General features: G+C 40.4%; 1 protein-coding gene across 3 annotated transcripts; it reads left to right on the top strand.

Moving 5' to 3' along the window:
* The first annotated feature begins 505 nt into the window (after nt 1-505).
* LOC116495490 lies at nt 506-14,908 on the top strand. 3 transcript variants are annotated; one of them, XM_032197996.1, is made up of 20 exons: nt 506-541; nt 862-993; nt 1,247-1,376; nt 1,547-1,640; nt 2,215-2,365; nt 2,756-2,918; nt 3,386-3,511; nt 4,705-4,767; nt 6,120-6,242; nt 6,575-6,730; nt 7,436-7,489; nt 7,746-7,963; nt 8,251-8,327; nt 9,048-9,158; nt 9,708-9,794; nt 10,650-10,757; nt 10,947-11,068; nt 12,185-12,307; nt 13,678-13,720; nt 13,894-14,908. In XM_032197996.1, the coding sequence occupies exons 2-20, from the start codon at nt 891-893 to the stop codon at nt 13,969-13,971; spliced, it is 2,130 nt and encodes a 709-aa protein (XP_032053887.1). In that variant the 5' UTR covers nt 506-541; nt 862-890; the 3' UTR covers nt 13,972-14,908. The 3 variants fall into 3 exon arrangements, with proteins under 3 accessions (XP_032053887.1, XP_032053890.1, XP_032053889.1); XM_032197998.1 differs by lacking the exon at nt 506-541 and having other exon boundaries at nt 833-993; XM_032197999.1 differs by lacking the exons at nt 12,185-12,307; nt 13,678-13,720; nt 13,894-14,908 and having other exon boundaries at nt 10,681-10,757; nt 10,947-11,014.
* The last annotated feature ends 1,231 nt before the right edge of the window (nt 14,909-16,139 follow it).

The following is a 16,139-nucleotide window of genomic DNA, read 5'->3' as shown; positions in this document are numbered from 1 at the left end:
TGAGCAGCTGCCGTGGTGGTGGATGCTGGGCCTGGCTGGAAGGGACTGGACTTTTTCACTGTGTGTGTGGTGTTTGGGGCCACATCTGTGGGGTTCAGTCACGGAGACCCCCAAAAGGAGACACCACGGCTGTCTTCAAATATAAAGTAAGTAAATTAGATCCCAAAGGAGGCTGTCGTGAGGTGTGAGAGGCGGCCTCCCCCTTCCCTCAGACAACACCTCGCACACCACAGGGCCCTGCAGGATCACACCCTGCCACGATTCCTGTCCCCCCCTATTTGCTGTGAAGGACGAGAGGTTTATTAGGGGTTTATTCCACCAGGGGTCCAGCCATGCCCCTAGGCGTGAGGGACACACACACCCCCCCTTGCCCACACCAAAGATGGCGGCCCCTCATTGCCCTCCCAGCCACTTTCAGTCTGCTGTGAGGGCGGAAGTAGCGCGGGCGGCTTCAGGGCGGGCCGCCCCCATAGTGTCGCCGCCTCGGAAGCGGTTGGGGGTTCAAAGAGTGGCGGGGCCCGGCGGGACGCTGAGGAGCGCGGTGGGGACCGGGGGGGGGGGGGACCCGGGGCCGGGCCGTGAGTTGGGGGCGGCCTGCGGGGCCTGGGGGCGGTGAGTGGCGGTGGTCTCGCCAAAGGGGGGCAGCTCCCGCCCTCCTGTGCCCTGTATTTTGTCCCTCCCTTCCTCCTCGTTGAGGTTTGGGTGGAAAAGTGGAGGTTTTGGGGGCTGTTGGTTGTGGTGAGGGCTGGGTGGTGCCGTCCCTAGGGCGGTTCGGAGGGGTTGGGGGCTTTGGGGGAGGCGTTTTGGGGTGTTTCTGAGGGCAGTGGGGGCGAGCTTTGTGTCCTGCTTGCTGCCCAGCAGCGTGGTGCTTCCTTCGGGCTTTGGCAACCATGGGGTCCTCAAAGGGGGAAGAGGAGCAGGGTGTGATCCTCATCAGCGACGACGAAACTGAGAGCACGCTTGGGACATCGGTTCTGTTGGTGGACCCGTCAGGTAAGCACTGGGCTCCTGCTCACCTGTGAAAGTTCTCCTCACAAGACAAATCTGTGAAAGCCTCTCCTACCTCTCTTTGGATGGTGTGTGCAAGTCTCTTGTCCCCTTCCTGTGTGCCATTTGCACCATATGAAATCATAAGAAAACGTGCATCTTAAAGTCTTTCAAAGAATAACTGTTAGTAGCTGATGACTTTGTTATCAAGTTGTAGTTACCTTTCTACTCATTTAGACTTTTTTTCTCTTTTATACAGAAAAGACCGCTGTGGAAGAGGAGAAAACTGAAGAGGTTGTAGACGAGGAATGTGACCTCATGGTTACGTTCTGTAAACAAGCAAATGTGATGCCCCACGCCAGATATGACTGTACAATACACCCGTTTGAGTATGTTTGCTGATGTGGAGGACGATATGGGGCTTTCCTTCCCTACATTTAAGCCACCTTGTCAAGTAACCTTGTTAACCTTGTTAGCATTTGAACAGCTAACAAGCAGAGAGAGTTGGATAAGGGCACAACCAGCTCTGTAAGTAATGGTCTGTTTTTTAACTGTGCAGGAGAATGGAATGTGATACGTGCTCGCCCCTTGGAAAAAATGCTGATTTTTGCAGTCAGTGCTACTGCTACATTTGTGATAAACTAGCTTCTGAGGTAAGGAAGAACTGTAGTTAAAAAAAAAAAAAAAAGCACAACTTCGAGTAAACTGAATTCCTGAAGTCTTTAAAAGACATCACTCTTATGCGCATTAAAACAATAAACAAAACTTAGAATTTGATTATTTTAACATTTCCTCTTCTAAATGTTCATCTCAGTCAGCTTCACAGTGCTACTAACACATGGCCAGTGTCTGTATTTATTTCTAGTAGTCCAGTAAGTTGTTGGAGTAGATATTCATTTGATAAAAAACAAATGTACCTCCTCTTTTCCTTGGGCACATGGTGTATTTCATGGAATTGCACTAAATCGGACTGTTTCTCACTGCCCTAGGCAAAGGTCAAACTTTAGATATTCCTAACCAAAGTGCAGGGGGCGAAGTAGGGGGAGCATTGTTTTGTTTGTTTGTTTCTCTGGTGTGACTCTTTTTGTTTTGTTTTAGGGGGAGGGATCTTTTGTGTATCTCTGTCCTTCTAGTCCTTCACTGAGTTGGAGGAACAACTTTTTGTCTGCTTAACTTGAGAGGAGAAAAAAAAAAACTTTTCCCTGTCTTTCCCTTTTCATGAAATAGTGCCAGAATTGGACGACCTCTTCCCTCTGTCACTGCAACGCACATAACAAAAGCAAATTCTGGAAGGAACAGCGTGATTTTGCCTTGGCTGGTGTTCTTGTAATGTTCAAATTGGAGCTCACAGAAATAGATGCAGACCTTCGGCATGGTGGTAAGCACAGTGCACTTACACTGTCTTGGGAGACCTGTGGCTGGCTGTGTTTGCTCAGTCTGTGGCTCGATGATACTTAAAATCTATGAGGACTGCTTGTCTGGACTGCAGCTGTCCTTGCAAAGGCCTGGTGAATTATTTAGGTAGCAACTTTTCTCTGCTATCCCCTTCCTGGGCTGTTTGTGGAACAGACAGATCTGCAGGTCTGGTTTTTTGCTTCCTACTTTTCTCCCCCTGGAAGAAGCACCAAAGCATGCCTGGCCATTAAGATTGCATGCAAGGCATTTGACAAACATTTCGCACAGGGTACCTATGAATGTCTTGCTGTTTGTTTTAGTTTTGAAGAAAATGGATGCACTAACAGTTTTACGTCTCTGCCTGCCCTCTTAGGAAATCTTCTAATAAATTTTATCCAGGAACTTTCTGTGGAATATAATAAGTATTTGATTGGAGAAAAAATACCTCCCATACAACATGAATGCTTTTGTCTCCCAAAGTTACCTCCTGGCCAGTGCAGTGTCTGCAGGTCACGCAACCCGGAGGTTGTATACAAGTAAGTGCCACCACAACTAGCAGTACGTGTTGGTCAGTGCAGGTTTGCTTTCCTTTAGTTACATGCTAGTTAGAGTCATGGCACCTGAGATAGCGGGAACTTAACTGAGGGAACCTAACTGGTCAGCTGTCAATTAAACTACATCCAAGTTCAATTCAAAAACTCCTTTAAGTATATTTTTAAATATGTCTCTTTCTCTATGAGAAGACAGTTGCTAATATTCCTCATAACAATTTGGGAAAGCATGAAACTAAAGTCAATATTTTAGTAATTTCTTAGGATTGTGTTCTTACTCAGTGGTATATGCCTTTAAAACACTGAAATTAATCCTTTGCAAATACCATGTCATAGATTCTCAAGGAAAGGCAAGTTAGTTTCCTTTCCAACTGTAGGATGGTCATAATTGCCATGTGTTTACAAAGTGTCGTTCCAGACACTTTATCTTATGGACTGCTTAACTTTCTTAGGTATTCTGGAGTTTTTGCACTGGTAACAAGATTTTTAAATCAGGCAGAAAGAGAGAATCCTAAAGCTACTGCTGTCATGCTTCTGGGAGCAGCTAAAGAGCTGGCCCTTCATAAAGACCCTGCTTTGTAAGTATCCGGTTCCATATCTAGTGTGTAATCTCTGTTTGCTCCTCAAAAGGAGGAGATTAAGTGAGAGAGTTCTGGTTTTCCGTTTATTAAGGGTAGGAACAGTGTAAAGGTCATAGCCCTGGTTGCAGCACAGTGATGGGAAAATGAGTATGCATGAGGAAGAAATGAGCCTGACTGCAGGGAGGGATTCTGGGGGACAGAGAATGATAAAGGTTGCATGTGGGAGGAAGAAGTTGCATGGGATTGAGCCATGAGGGAGAGAGGTGATCTCTGATGACGGAACTTGAGATGGGAACTGGAAGCAGAGAGGGTAACAGACAGCAGATGGTGGCAGGTGGGAATCAGTTCTAAGGGAGAAGATAAAGGGCAGGGGAACCTTCCTGAACGAAATGTGTGCAAGCTGCATTATGTGAAGAAACATCTGCTTCTGAACTGGAAGGGAGGACGTGATGCTTTTCAGGTAGTAAGTCTTAGAGCTGTCCCATAAGTCTGGTGGAAACTGACCTGTTTCACTGGGAGGACTGAACAATAAATAAACAGCACAGTGTTTAAAGTCTGTTTTTTATTTTCATGTTTATAGTATGGCTGGTTCATACTTGATTGCTGTCTGGCTCGAGCAAGGTCCCGGAACTTTGCTTAACAGAATCTAAATATTTTGGAGCTAGAATTGAAGGCTTCTTAAAAAGCAGCAGTAAATGTGGTGTGGATTAGTTCAACGGGCCAGAAACAGCAGCTTCTCTGCAGTTATTTTTGAGGAGTTATCAAGGTTGGAACCATTGTTTGGGTAGGTCTCCCTGTACACTTACTGTGAGTCCCACAGCGTTCACAGTAGTCACATAGGATGTGGTTTGGCCCTCTTGTGGGCTGATATACAGCCCTGTGCAAGCACAGATGTGCTTAAAATGATCTAATACAACATGTTAGAAGGTTAGGTACTGCTTTCCTGCCCCTGTGACTGTTCCAGAGGGGTTGTGCGTTAGTTGGTTAGGTAATGCTGAAAAACAGCTCTAGGATGTTTTACACTTCGATCACTTGTTTTATCAATTATTAGCATGATAGGTCCCAATGCTTTTTAAGAAAAGTGTTGTCTCAAACAGTTGTGTACAGAGAAGGTAAAAATGCAGGAAAAACAAAACAAAAAAAAAAAATTAATGCTTTTCTTTCCCTCCCTCTCTCTGTGCCCCCCTTAGAAGCTGGCAGAACCATGGTCATATTGATTCGCTAAAGCTTGCTGTCCCTTATTTGTTGCAAAGGTAAGACTTATCACATAGTGCTGAGATGACAATAAGATGGTTGCTAGCTGCAAGCATTCTGCTTGCACTTGAGGTTTGAGTGCGTGCTTTAGCTCTTAAAAGCCTTAAGTGAACGTGCACACATTTAAAATAAAGGTATGGAGTCTTATGGTTCTGTAGCACTGGGGAACAGGACCTAAATGTACAATGTCAGGCACTGGTTTGTTTAAGCAGGGTATGGAGAGCGAGCTGCATGTGTGAAGACTGCAGATGTGTAGGGACAGACAGAAGAGCATAGAAAACTACACGTACCAGTCAGCCTAATAAGCAGGGACCTCAGCATGCTTTGTTATTCTATGATTGTATGCAGCAAATCAGGGTTTTTAGCATCTTTGCATCTTAGTCCCTTTCTGTGAAGGTCAAGAGCAGTATCGGCCTTGCTTAGAGCCACGTAAGGACTCAACCCTTCTTTGTTGCCTCAGAGGAGACTACCTTGATAGTGAACTCAAAGCCAAGAAGATGGATTACTTTTAAACTGTAACCTAGGAGTGTTCTGTAGGGCCAGACCAAAAGATGGTGTTGGGTAGCTACTTGTGGTTAGTAAGCCAAAGAGTAAATAGCATCTGTTCAGAATCAAAACAGCAGCCTTGTAGTCCTCCACTGGGATGGAGTAGTCGGGGACGTAACATAGTGAAGTTCCCCCAGAGGTTAATGAATGAGGACATCTCGCTCACTTGGCTTAATTCATTTCTCATTTTAGCTTTTCACCTTTAACCTGAAATTCACTTGCAACAGAAGGTTAATGAATTAAGAATTAACTTTTTTTTAGGAGCGCTCAAAAACAATTAATATTCTCACCTCTATGACAGGTATAACCTAAATCCTGTATCAGTTTTCATTTTAAATGACTATTCCTGAATTTATTAATTTTTTACCTTAAAAGAACAGTAAAAGAATTTTCTTTGCCTCCCTCCCCCAGTTTCAAACGAATCAAGCTCTTCTTTGTGTCAGTGTGTTATCTTCAGTTTTCAGTTTAGACAAAAATGGTTTCACAAGCTTTGAAGCTGCCAGGAGCTTAGGTTGATCAGCTTCCTTATCGAGCTTACAGGACGTTGCTGCAGTATTTCTTGCACACTCACTGGGGATCTTCTTTAAAGCATAAGACCACAGAACACATGCTTGCACTGATGTTTACAATTAATAACATAAGAGCAATATCCATATTCACTGCAAAGCACAAACTTACAGATCCAAACTGTCTGACATTTAACTGAAGAAATCTATATGTACTCTCTGTAGTTTTCCATGTTGTTTTTTTAATTTAAATAGCAATTTTATTTAACATTAACATTTTGTTTTTCGATTTAAAACAGGATCACAACACAACTTCAGAGGATGCTAGTGTTGTGTGACTTCCCAAAAAATTTATATGAGAAATTTATTCATTTTTTCCAGTCCATTTCACTTCCGTGTCACTGTTTTGGCTTCTCAAATAGGTACGTTCTTTGCTTGTTGTTTACAAAGTATATTTTCATACAGTTGGCTTATTTGAAAACAGCTGTATAGAGTGGTTCTTTCATTGATGTGCTGGAGATACGCACATTTTATTGGAAGGTTTCAGTATTAGCTACTTCCTATCCTGTCCTTACCGTAGTAAGATATTATTTGATGCTATTGCTAAGTGCATATTGATAATTTTGTGTTTCTGTCCCTCAAATTGAACGGTAAACTTCAAATGTTTTATTAATAAGTCTTCACATTACTTAAGGGAAATACATTGTGACGCACTAAAAAAAAATACACTTAACATTTCTTTCTGTGCTTCTAGCTTGAACGTTGTGCCGTGGGATCATGTCTTACTCACCACTGTTCTAAAAGGCCAGAATACCACTGGACAAAGAACACAGAAAGGAAGAAAAATATTTCTGTGGGAAGCGCTTCCTGTCATACAGGCCCGAGTGGAGAAATTAGTAGACAAAATGAAGTGAGATTGGTTTAGTCTTGTTTTGTGTTTTTTTTTTTTTCATACTATAAATTCAACTTTGTTATTAACTGCAATGTAGTCTTTTCCTAACATTTGTAGAAGTTTTTGCATTATGGGGAAACATACCAAAAAATATGTATATATTTGAAGCTGCTCATTCCTATTACTTATCAACAAAGTCATTACTTTTTGGAGTTGTTCATAATAGAATCAAGCCATTTTAACGCTTCAGACCTGAAAGGAATGTTGAAGTGGAAAACTTCATTGTTTCTATAATCTCACTAGGTTTTAGACTTTGATATTTAAAATGTGTTCTGTTTGTCAAAGGCTGACTAGATAGAAGACATTAAAAAAAAAAAAAAAAAAAAAAGTGTGTTCTGGTCTCTGAGTCTTCTGAAGCTTCTATTCAAAAGAATATAATCCACTTAAAGACACTCCTGTTCCCAGCCTCCTGTTCTATTTTCCTAGAGTACAGAGATGATCTTTGGATAGCTCCTTAATTCAGATATCTGCTGTGTTCCAAAGTGTCTTTATGGAACTTATTTCCAACAGTCTCTCTTTCTGCCAGTTGTATTTCTAACCTATTTTTGCAATATCTCTTATGTGGGAGGAACTACTGTTTTGCTTCATGAATTGAAATATTTGACATGTACACAGCTTAACACTTCCTTTCTTTTCCTACCCACTTGTTTTTTCTCTACCCAGCTATAAAGAAGTTGTTCGCTACCTGAGAGCTGTGAAATGCAACGATACCAAAGGGTAAATAGCTCTTCTTGTTTCTTTTCCTTAGGTTTGTGTCCCAGTCTGTCCTTTTGTTCAATGTCTTAATAAAATGACAGAATGAAAAGTGGGATTTTGGCAGCTGTTTACCAAGTGAAAATAATACTGTACTGCAGCTAAATTCTGCCTTATTGGATGTAATTTACTAGCTTTCAAACCTAATCAGGTATATACATAAGCAGTGTAAAACTTCCAGTGAACAAAAATAAAGTATGCATTTACTTCTTCTTTCCAGGTTAAGAGACCTTCGAGATAAAATCCCATTCTATTTGTGTAAAACTGGAGACTTCCTTGATGCGGCACATTCTCTGTTGTTTCCCGTCAATAGCCTTGCATGCTGCACTGCCTGTCGGCTAACGCCTTTTCAGTTTGAGGTCTACCTGAAGATGTTCAGAACAGGCAGTGTCCCCACTGGAAAGGATATTCAAGACCCTGCGCCCTGGATTACAACTGGCAAGTGTAACTTCTTGCTTTCAAACGTTTAGAATCTTAATTACAGCTTTTAATGACATTCTGAAGTCTAAACTTCATTCAGTTTTTTACAGTTTTCTAGGATAGCATGTAGGTTCTGCATAGAAGAACTACAGAAAAATATTCTAAAAAATAGCTGCAGATGCTTGTTTTTTTTTCCTTTCGGTTTCTGTAGAAACCTGTCTGCAACTAAACTATTATCTTGGTTTTATCCATACTCTGTAGTTATTCAGGCAATAAAAAAGAGTCTTGGATTTTTCTTCTTGCAGGGTCTCCATTGAAGGATGCTGTTCTAATTAAGCAGGCACTCAAACTCCTTTACAGCAATCTGTCACTATATAGGAATGTGAGTCTGTATTAAAACTCTTTCTATGCCCCATTGAGTCGTTTTGTACGTTATCAGTTTTGTCCAGTTACTTCTCCAATGAAAGGATTTACTGTCAGGACCCTTTTCTCTGAATGGTTCACACCTTTGTGAGACTTTTGCTTTACTTGTGGGGTTTTTGATCATTTAAAAAGTCTTGTTTGGGGGAGGGGAGGAAACAAACTCTTTTCTCCGATAATAGTTCTGCGCTCTGTCACAAAACGTGTCAAGTTTTGTAAACGGTCCATTGATTTAGCTGGAACCTTTCTGACAAAATTATGACAAATCTTGTATGTATGCAGCTCTTGTAAATTTACTGAGTTTTGCAGTATGCCATGGTAGTGATAATCAAATTTACCATATATATATGTTCTTACAACCCCACTGTAAATAATCATAGCAGTAATGATCACACCAGCAGCAGGTCTGTTGATGGGTCATAGAATAGAAATAAAACAGGTGAAAAAAGCCTCACTTTACTATAGGTGAGGCAAAATAGGTGGGCTGTTTTGCAACCTGATAAATGAGATTGGGGAAACCCCAAGCATTAACATGTAATTTGGGTGTAGTTTTGCCTGGGTGTTCCATTAGAGAGAGTAAGAAGAGTGAATGCAAGTCAGCATGTCAAGGGGACTTACTCTGATTGCTAAAGTTTGCTAAACATGGGTTTGACTGTAAAACAAATGCTCTGCTGTGTTTCAGCCTAAATGCTGGAGTTCCCTCATCATGATTTTGGGTAGTAGCCGTTTGTTAGAAAAAAGTGGGCACCTACATCCTCTGTCACTGAAGGAGCCACCGCTTGACTTCCAAGAGGTAACTGAAATAGGGCTTTGAGATGGAAGTACTGTTGTCTCTGCTTTATACAAGACATAATTGGATGTGGGCATTGCCTAATCCTTTTAAATACTAAGGTTAATGTTACACTACCTCATCAAATATTCTTATGGTATGTGCCAAATGTAATACTTTGCAAAAATTGTGAATAGGGAATAGATTAACTCTTCTTGCAGCTCAATGCTGAACACTAATTCTATATTGTTCAATGTTGAGATGAATCAGACAATAGCAAAATGGATAGGAAAGCCATTTAAGAAAAACGTGTTCAAAGAGTCCTAAGGGACAGTATCTGGGTGTTTTCTTGACAAGAACAGAAATAAGTGTCTGCTAAGCATAACAGGTTAAAATGATGCGTCTAGTTAATGCTATAGAGCCTCACCTTTCCGTGTGTATGCTGTTGAACAGTCAACTGCATCTGTAAAAATGCTGAAAATAACTGAAAGCACTTTAAAGGAGATCGTATTGGGCAGTTTGTAAAGTAGGTAGGCATCCTCTTTGACTTGTGATTCGTTACTTCTTTTGCAGGGGGTGCTGGCTGCCAGTGGCAGTCTCTTGCAGGAACTGAAGGCAAAAGTTAATGTTTCTTTACCACCTGCTATTTTCTCTCCTCAAGTAAGTGTGCATCTGGCAATAAGGAAATTGACAACTTGGTTTATAGCTCTCAAAGATACTGCAGTTATATTATTATGAAAAGCTGTTAAGAGAGGGCTTGAAGATTTTTGGGAAATGGCATAAGACTGTTGTTCTTCACATAGTCTGAAGGTTAGAGCAGAAATCTTGGATTGTAAGGCAATGATTAGGGCCTGTTTTGGTCTGACTCTAAGAAAATCTTCAATCCAGGAGAAGTTTAAATTCATTGCTGTCCAAATTTATGCATCTACAAAGTGAGGGCTGGTAATTCCTGATTCTGTATTAACCTCGCACATAGAATAATCTTGTGTCATTTGATTGAAATTAGAAGCTATCCTTTGATACTAACAGTGTGTTTGTCTCAAAACTCAGAATAGCAGTTTCACAATTTGCTTTGAACAATGGTTTCAGGTGTGAAGCATGACTTGAAACGGGTTATTTTATTAAATACAATCACCTATCTAAGGAGCAATCTTACTCTGTTTCACCTCTCTTGAGGAAACTGCATTTAGGTTATTCTCCAAGTATGTTACTCTTGGGCCAGAGTTTTTCTCCCCTTAATTCTTCCACTTCTGCTTTACTGTGATGGTATGAGACTTCATGTTTCTGTGAGGACTTTGAAAGCCCCAGGCAAAACATGCTATAGAAACAGAAATACTTGTTTTGTTCTCCATCTTTTGGTCACTGTAAGATTCTTCTGGATGTCATGTCTATCATCTAGCCTGTGTGCTTGGAATGGTAGTGACTTAGTGCTGATTTGATTGGATGTGATATGCGAGTAGTGAGAAAGTGGACTTACAAATACATGTCTCTTCTTGTGGATATCTCTTCCTGCAGTTACAGCATGAGGCTTGTCTTATTCTCGCAGTGCAAGCAGTACAACAGATGCTTTTCTGTGATCTCCCATACTTGACTTCCTTCCTAGAGATAGCCCTGGCTTTTGGGGTGAGTCCTAGATATTGACTTCTATTCTAAGAGATTAAAGCAGCTTAAATATAAAATCTGTGTAACACCAACCTGGTGTTGTTCCCCTTAAGCTTTTTTGACCTTTAATTTCTTTTGTGTATTTGTGTTTTTTCTAAGAAATGATAGACAACTAAGTTAAATCAGTGCCCTTATTTTGTCTTTTCCTAGAGTAACTTCTGGGCTCTGAGGCTGTTACTGGATCATCTTTCCTATCAGGAGCATGTTCTCCATGGCACTGTCAATCTGATTTTGAGAGATCTGAGTCGGCAGAAAGTAACAATGCTAAAACTGTGAGTAAACACTTGCTTCCTGAAATCTGTTTATAAAAATCTTAACAGCAGTCTCGAAGCAGTAGCATTTAGCAAAGATATAATCCTTAGCTCTTTGAAAATAAGATGCTAGGAATCAATGGGAAACAAGAGACAATAGAACACTTACATAAATGATGCATCTGTTTTGAATATTGTGCACGATCCTGATTCCTTTTCTCAAGGTATAGAATGACCTCTGTGAGAGGAATTGGTTAACTTGACTCAGCCATCTGAGCCTGGGGTTATGATAATGGTCTACAAAATCATGCTTTCTATGCTAAAGGTGACCAGGGAATAATTGTTCACAGATCAAGAACCAGGGGGCTTAAAGGAAATCTGACGTGGCAAAACAAGGTGGATTAAGGTTGTATCACTTGGAGGTGTGAATTTGGATGATGGAGAATGCTGTGGAAACAAAGTATATACAGACTGAAAAGCAATTAAGCAAATTGCTGTAAGACTCAATTACGACCAGCGTGGAAATAGCACTCCAGACCTAAGGAGGTGGTTCTTGAGCTGTTGACGATACGAGTGTACTTAGACAACAATTAATTTCCATCAGATCTGTATGAGCTAGCACTATTCCTTATCTGTTCCTTTAAACAAAAGGTATCTAGGGCATCTTCTGTGTATCTGGTTTGCAGAAGGCCAAAATAAATATTGCGGTTGTTGCGAAGGGAGGATACTGAGCTAGACGGGCCATTGACCTCACCCAGTGCAGCCGTTCACATAGCAATAAAGCTTTGTAGTATTTCTTACACAGTAATGCTTATTGGCCAAGTAAAGGTACGTGTGGAATAGCTGCAGCAATCTGAGGTCTCTTTCCCTGATGGGGACCCCTATCATAGTGAAATAGTTCCAGCTGGAAAAAGAATGCCTGGTCACGGTATTGCTATGCCTACCTAATAGATACATTGTTAATCAGAAGGTTTTAAGTGGAAATTGTGATTTTTGCATTCCTACAATGAGATGCTACTACTTATAAAGCAGATTGAAGTATGAGAAAGTAGCATCAAGAGAAAAGCAACGCAGGTATTGCCATTTGTCGTTATTGTTGAACAGATATGTTCTGTTTCTTGGTCTTACGTTGTTTAGGTGGCAAAACCTTGGTCCCCAGTATGTGGGTGAATTCCTTTGCCTGTTCCTGACTTGCAGACATAAGAAGATGCAATCTATCGGTCTGTTCGCTCTGAATATAGTTACAGAAAACCTGCATATGTAAGTGTTAATCTTTATCATAGCCAAACAGCAAATCATTATACATTGCAACAGTGCTGGTAGCTTTCTCTTAATTAACAAGTTTAATGCAAAATTAATTACTGTTTTATATACTTCCTTATTATTAGCAGCGGTAAAGATATTGGATGTGATAGTTTGAGTGGATTTGGAATTGTTCTATGTTCCTGTTCAACTAAATGGCCTTCTAACTTGCCAGTGCCCTATGTTGTGTCTGCTCTGTGCAACCCTAACCAGTCAAGTTCTGTTAGTTTAATGTCATTGTCATCTCACTTTGTTCTATTTAGGTTTATAAAAACAACAAAAACCTTAGTTGGAATTTAGACACTGGACTCTAGGGAGGTATAATGCTGCATAAAACTTCATTTAGAGGAAATAGTTCAAATTAGCTCAAAATGTATATTGTTGTATATCTGCCAGAGTACAGTGGGTTTACAGATGTCAACGTTTCTTTTAAACTTGTAAAAGGTGTTTCACATGGTGGTGAGGGAGTAAATCCCTATTAAAAACTAGACTCAGGAACATCTGGGCACTGTAATGCAAACTGATGACAGGATTAAGTTTGTGCTTGTCGGTCTTATCCTGTGTTTTTTTGTTTTTGTTTAAAAAAAAAAAAAAAAAAAGAAGATTTGATCAGCAGCACAAAGCTGCTGGAGTGGAAAACAGCTCTGAAAATGTCTGAGTACTATGTTTAGATTACAAATGATGATAAAACACTGATAAGTCCCTATGGAGACCACTAGATATTCCTAAATATAATCCTTGCTCTCCTGGGTTGTGCGGGAAAGCATTAACTTCTATCACCTTACATCTTATGTGTTGACATAATAGTTTTAAAAAGAAATGACTCGATGCTTATATACCAGAAGGCAGAATAACTGCCTGCTCTGACACTTTTAATTCACACGTAGCAGATGGCAGCAAAATAATGTTGAGAATTCACTTTTTAGTAGCTCTCAAGTAAAAATCATGAACATGTGAGTTAACTTACCTTGTAAAATGCTTTTTTCCCCCCTCTTTCAAGCCTTTGTATGTATCTTAGGAAATAAAATTCCTAACTTCACTCAGTTGTTAAATATAACTTAGCTCATATAAAAACTTGCGGTTCTAATAAATGCCTCTTCTTATCTCAGATTTTGTGAGGTTTTACAGTACGCTCTAGCGGTAATCCAAGAGAACTTGATTAGATCCTTTTTGTTATGGTCTATCTTTGTCTTTTTTTTACTGTACATCTGATGCGGGAGTCCTCTCTATTTGGAAGTTGAACTGAATTGTTAGTGTGGCTGAAATTGTGGTAGGTCTGTCCCTACAGAAAATGGATTAAGAATTATATATTTGGATCTGTTTTTCAGGTGTCCATGGGCAAAGCACCTTTGCAGATTCTTTCACAATGTAGTAAGTATCTCTGTATCTTAGAATTAACAATAAAGCGTATAAATGACAAATAAATCATTGATATATGGTATATTTGATATGTGATAATTGATAAATATTTGAAATATTTAGTAATGTCATTTATTGTGAAGTTGACAAATTACTGATGTATGTTATCTTCTTTGTCTACACAGGGATTAAGGTATCTGCCCCTTGGCACTGCAGCTCATCGTGAAGTCTCAAAGTTCATAAGCATTATTGAAAAACTATAACTTGCCAAAACTTTCAAGCATTTTTCAACTTGTATTCCCTGGACATACCTCTTGCTGGGTTCTTTGTTTTCTGTTTTGTCATCTCTTCCTTCACTTAAAAACACTCACCTAAGAGCTGAACAGACAAAACCAAAAATTTTAGATTTAGGTGGTGAATAGTGGCTGTATTTCAGCAGATATGTTCTGGAAATGTCCTTTTTTGAGACATGTGTATTAAGCCCTCATTTAAAGAGGCAAGAGCTGTATGTTGTAGGAAAAGCTGGCCTACAGAGAGATGCTGATCTGAGGCGGCGGATGCAAGAGGTATGAGGAGAGAAACACGGACAAAAAAAAAAAACACCAGAAGTTTTTGCTTTTGAGTTGCACAATTGTGTAGTTGTGTTCTGGGTGAGAAAGCTGCAGCAGAGCAACTGCTAAGAGAACAGTTAGAAAACCTCCAATGAGCAAAATTGCCTCTCCACTAGTGTACAACAGCATATGTTAATGCTGTTTGCACTCCTTGGTTTTCTTCAGTGCATAATTATAAAAATAAACCACTCTTCAGTTAGTGTGGTTCAGCCTCAAGCTTTCTTATTTGCTGCAAGAAATCAGAATCAAAAAAGCCATAGCCTGTTTTTTGTACTTAAAAAAATCTATATATATAGTTTTTGAGGTTTTCTAATTGGGGGGCTTTTTTATATTCTACAGTAGCTGACAAACTGGTGCTGATGGCTGTCTTTTTTTGAAGTCTGACTACAAGTTTTCTTAAAACTTCTTTGAACTGTGAAGGTAGAAATGGAAATATTTCTAGCCTTTTTGTACTGTTCTTTGCCCCCCGCCTGATACCTGTCTGCACTGTTTTGGCAGTTGGGACAAAGTTGTTATACTGTATTTTGTTATCCAAAGTGAGTTACGTTATTCAAGTCTTCCACAGAAAATTACATGCATCTAAAATTACTTGAGGTTTAATAAAACTTTTTGTAGAAATTACATCATGTTTTCAGTTCTGTGAGTTTTTGTTCCTTTGTTTTGCTTGTAAGCAGTTGCTGTGCCTTTACCTTGTGCTGTCAGGGGTCAGTGAAGTCCCCTGCTGCAGGTGAACGTGGTTCTGTTGGATGGCGGCAGGGGTGGCCATGTGGTGTTCTCTTCTGGCTTGGGCCTGTGTGGCATGGTCTTTCATCCTGGTTTCTAAGAGAGGTGGGTTTTTTTGCTTATTTTTAGTGCTGTGATCTTTCTCAGCCCATCTACATGAGTAGAAGGCCTCCATTCCTCGTGTAACAGAGATGGGGAAGGAGACTGCAATCACTAAGCTTATTTGTAGCCCAGACACCTTGCGTGAGGACTCTCTGCAGCGCCCTGCTCTACAAGCCTTCCTTTCCAGCCTGCAGTGGGGCTGGGCAGCCTGTGTGGCGTTGCTCATGCTTTGTTTCACTTCTCTGCAGATGTAAAAAGACAAGGGCAAAGCCAAGTAAGCCATTGCAGCTTGAAATGTGTGGGCTCCTCGGTGCCATCCTTTTGGTGCCTGGAGCAGGGCCAGGCAGGGGAGGGAGTGGGAGCAGGTGAGGGCAGCGCTTCCTTACCCTGCACAGTCTGCATTTACCATCACAGGGAAGGGCAGGAACTGCTTCCACTGCAGTAAGTAAATAGCATGTCTATTCATTATTTATCTGCAGCTGAATTTTAATGAATTAGAGCAGCAATGAGTAAAGCCCTTATAGCGAGGATTATACTACAGATAATGATATAATCTTTTATGTATGAGAAAATGACTTTCTCTGCAGATTAGCACTTGACTTTGTAATAACTGTACCTGTCTATCCAAGCCGTGCCCAATCAACCACAGCAGAAAACATCTTCCTGGTACCCTGAGACTGACTAGTGTAACCTCAAAGGTAAATTGAAGGCATTTTTTTTCCCTGCTTTGCTCCAGGTATAATTGAGATGAACAGAGCTCATTAAAAATTGAAATCTATACTTCAGAGTAGAAAATATGCATCTAAAGCTCTCTGATCCAGATATTGTATTTTAGCAAACAGAACTCTGCTGTTTTAGCAAGAGTACATACAGCTGAAACTGCCAAACACTAAGTAGAACACTTGCAAGTAAGTACATGCATTGAAGATAAAACTTTGTCTGGAACTAATGAAATTGTTTGAGATTCGTAATGTCTGGAAAGGGAATGCCATCGT

This window comes from Aythya fuligula, chromosome 15 (assembly GCF_009819795.1).
Source record: "Aythya fuligula isolate bAytFul2 chromosome 15, bAytFul2.pri, whole genome shotgun sequence".
NCBI lineage: Eukaryota > Metazoa > Chordata > Aves > Anseriformes > Anatidae > Aythya > Aythya fuligula.
Note: the sequence above shows the minus strand (reverse complement) of the source record. Positions and strands in the feature narration are given on the sequence as shown.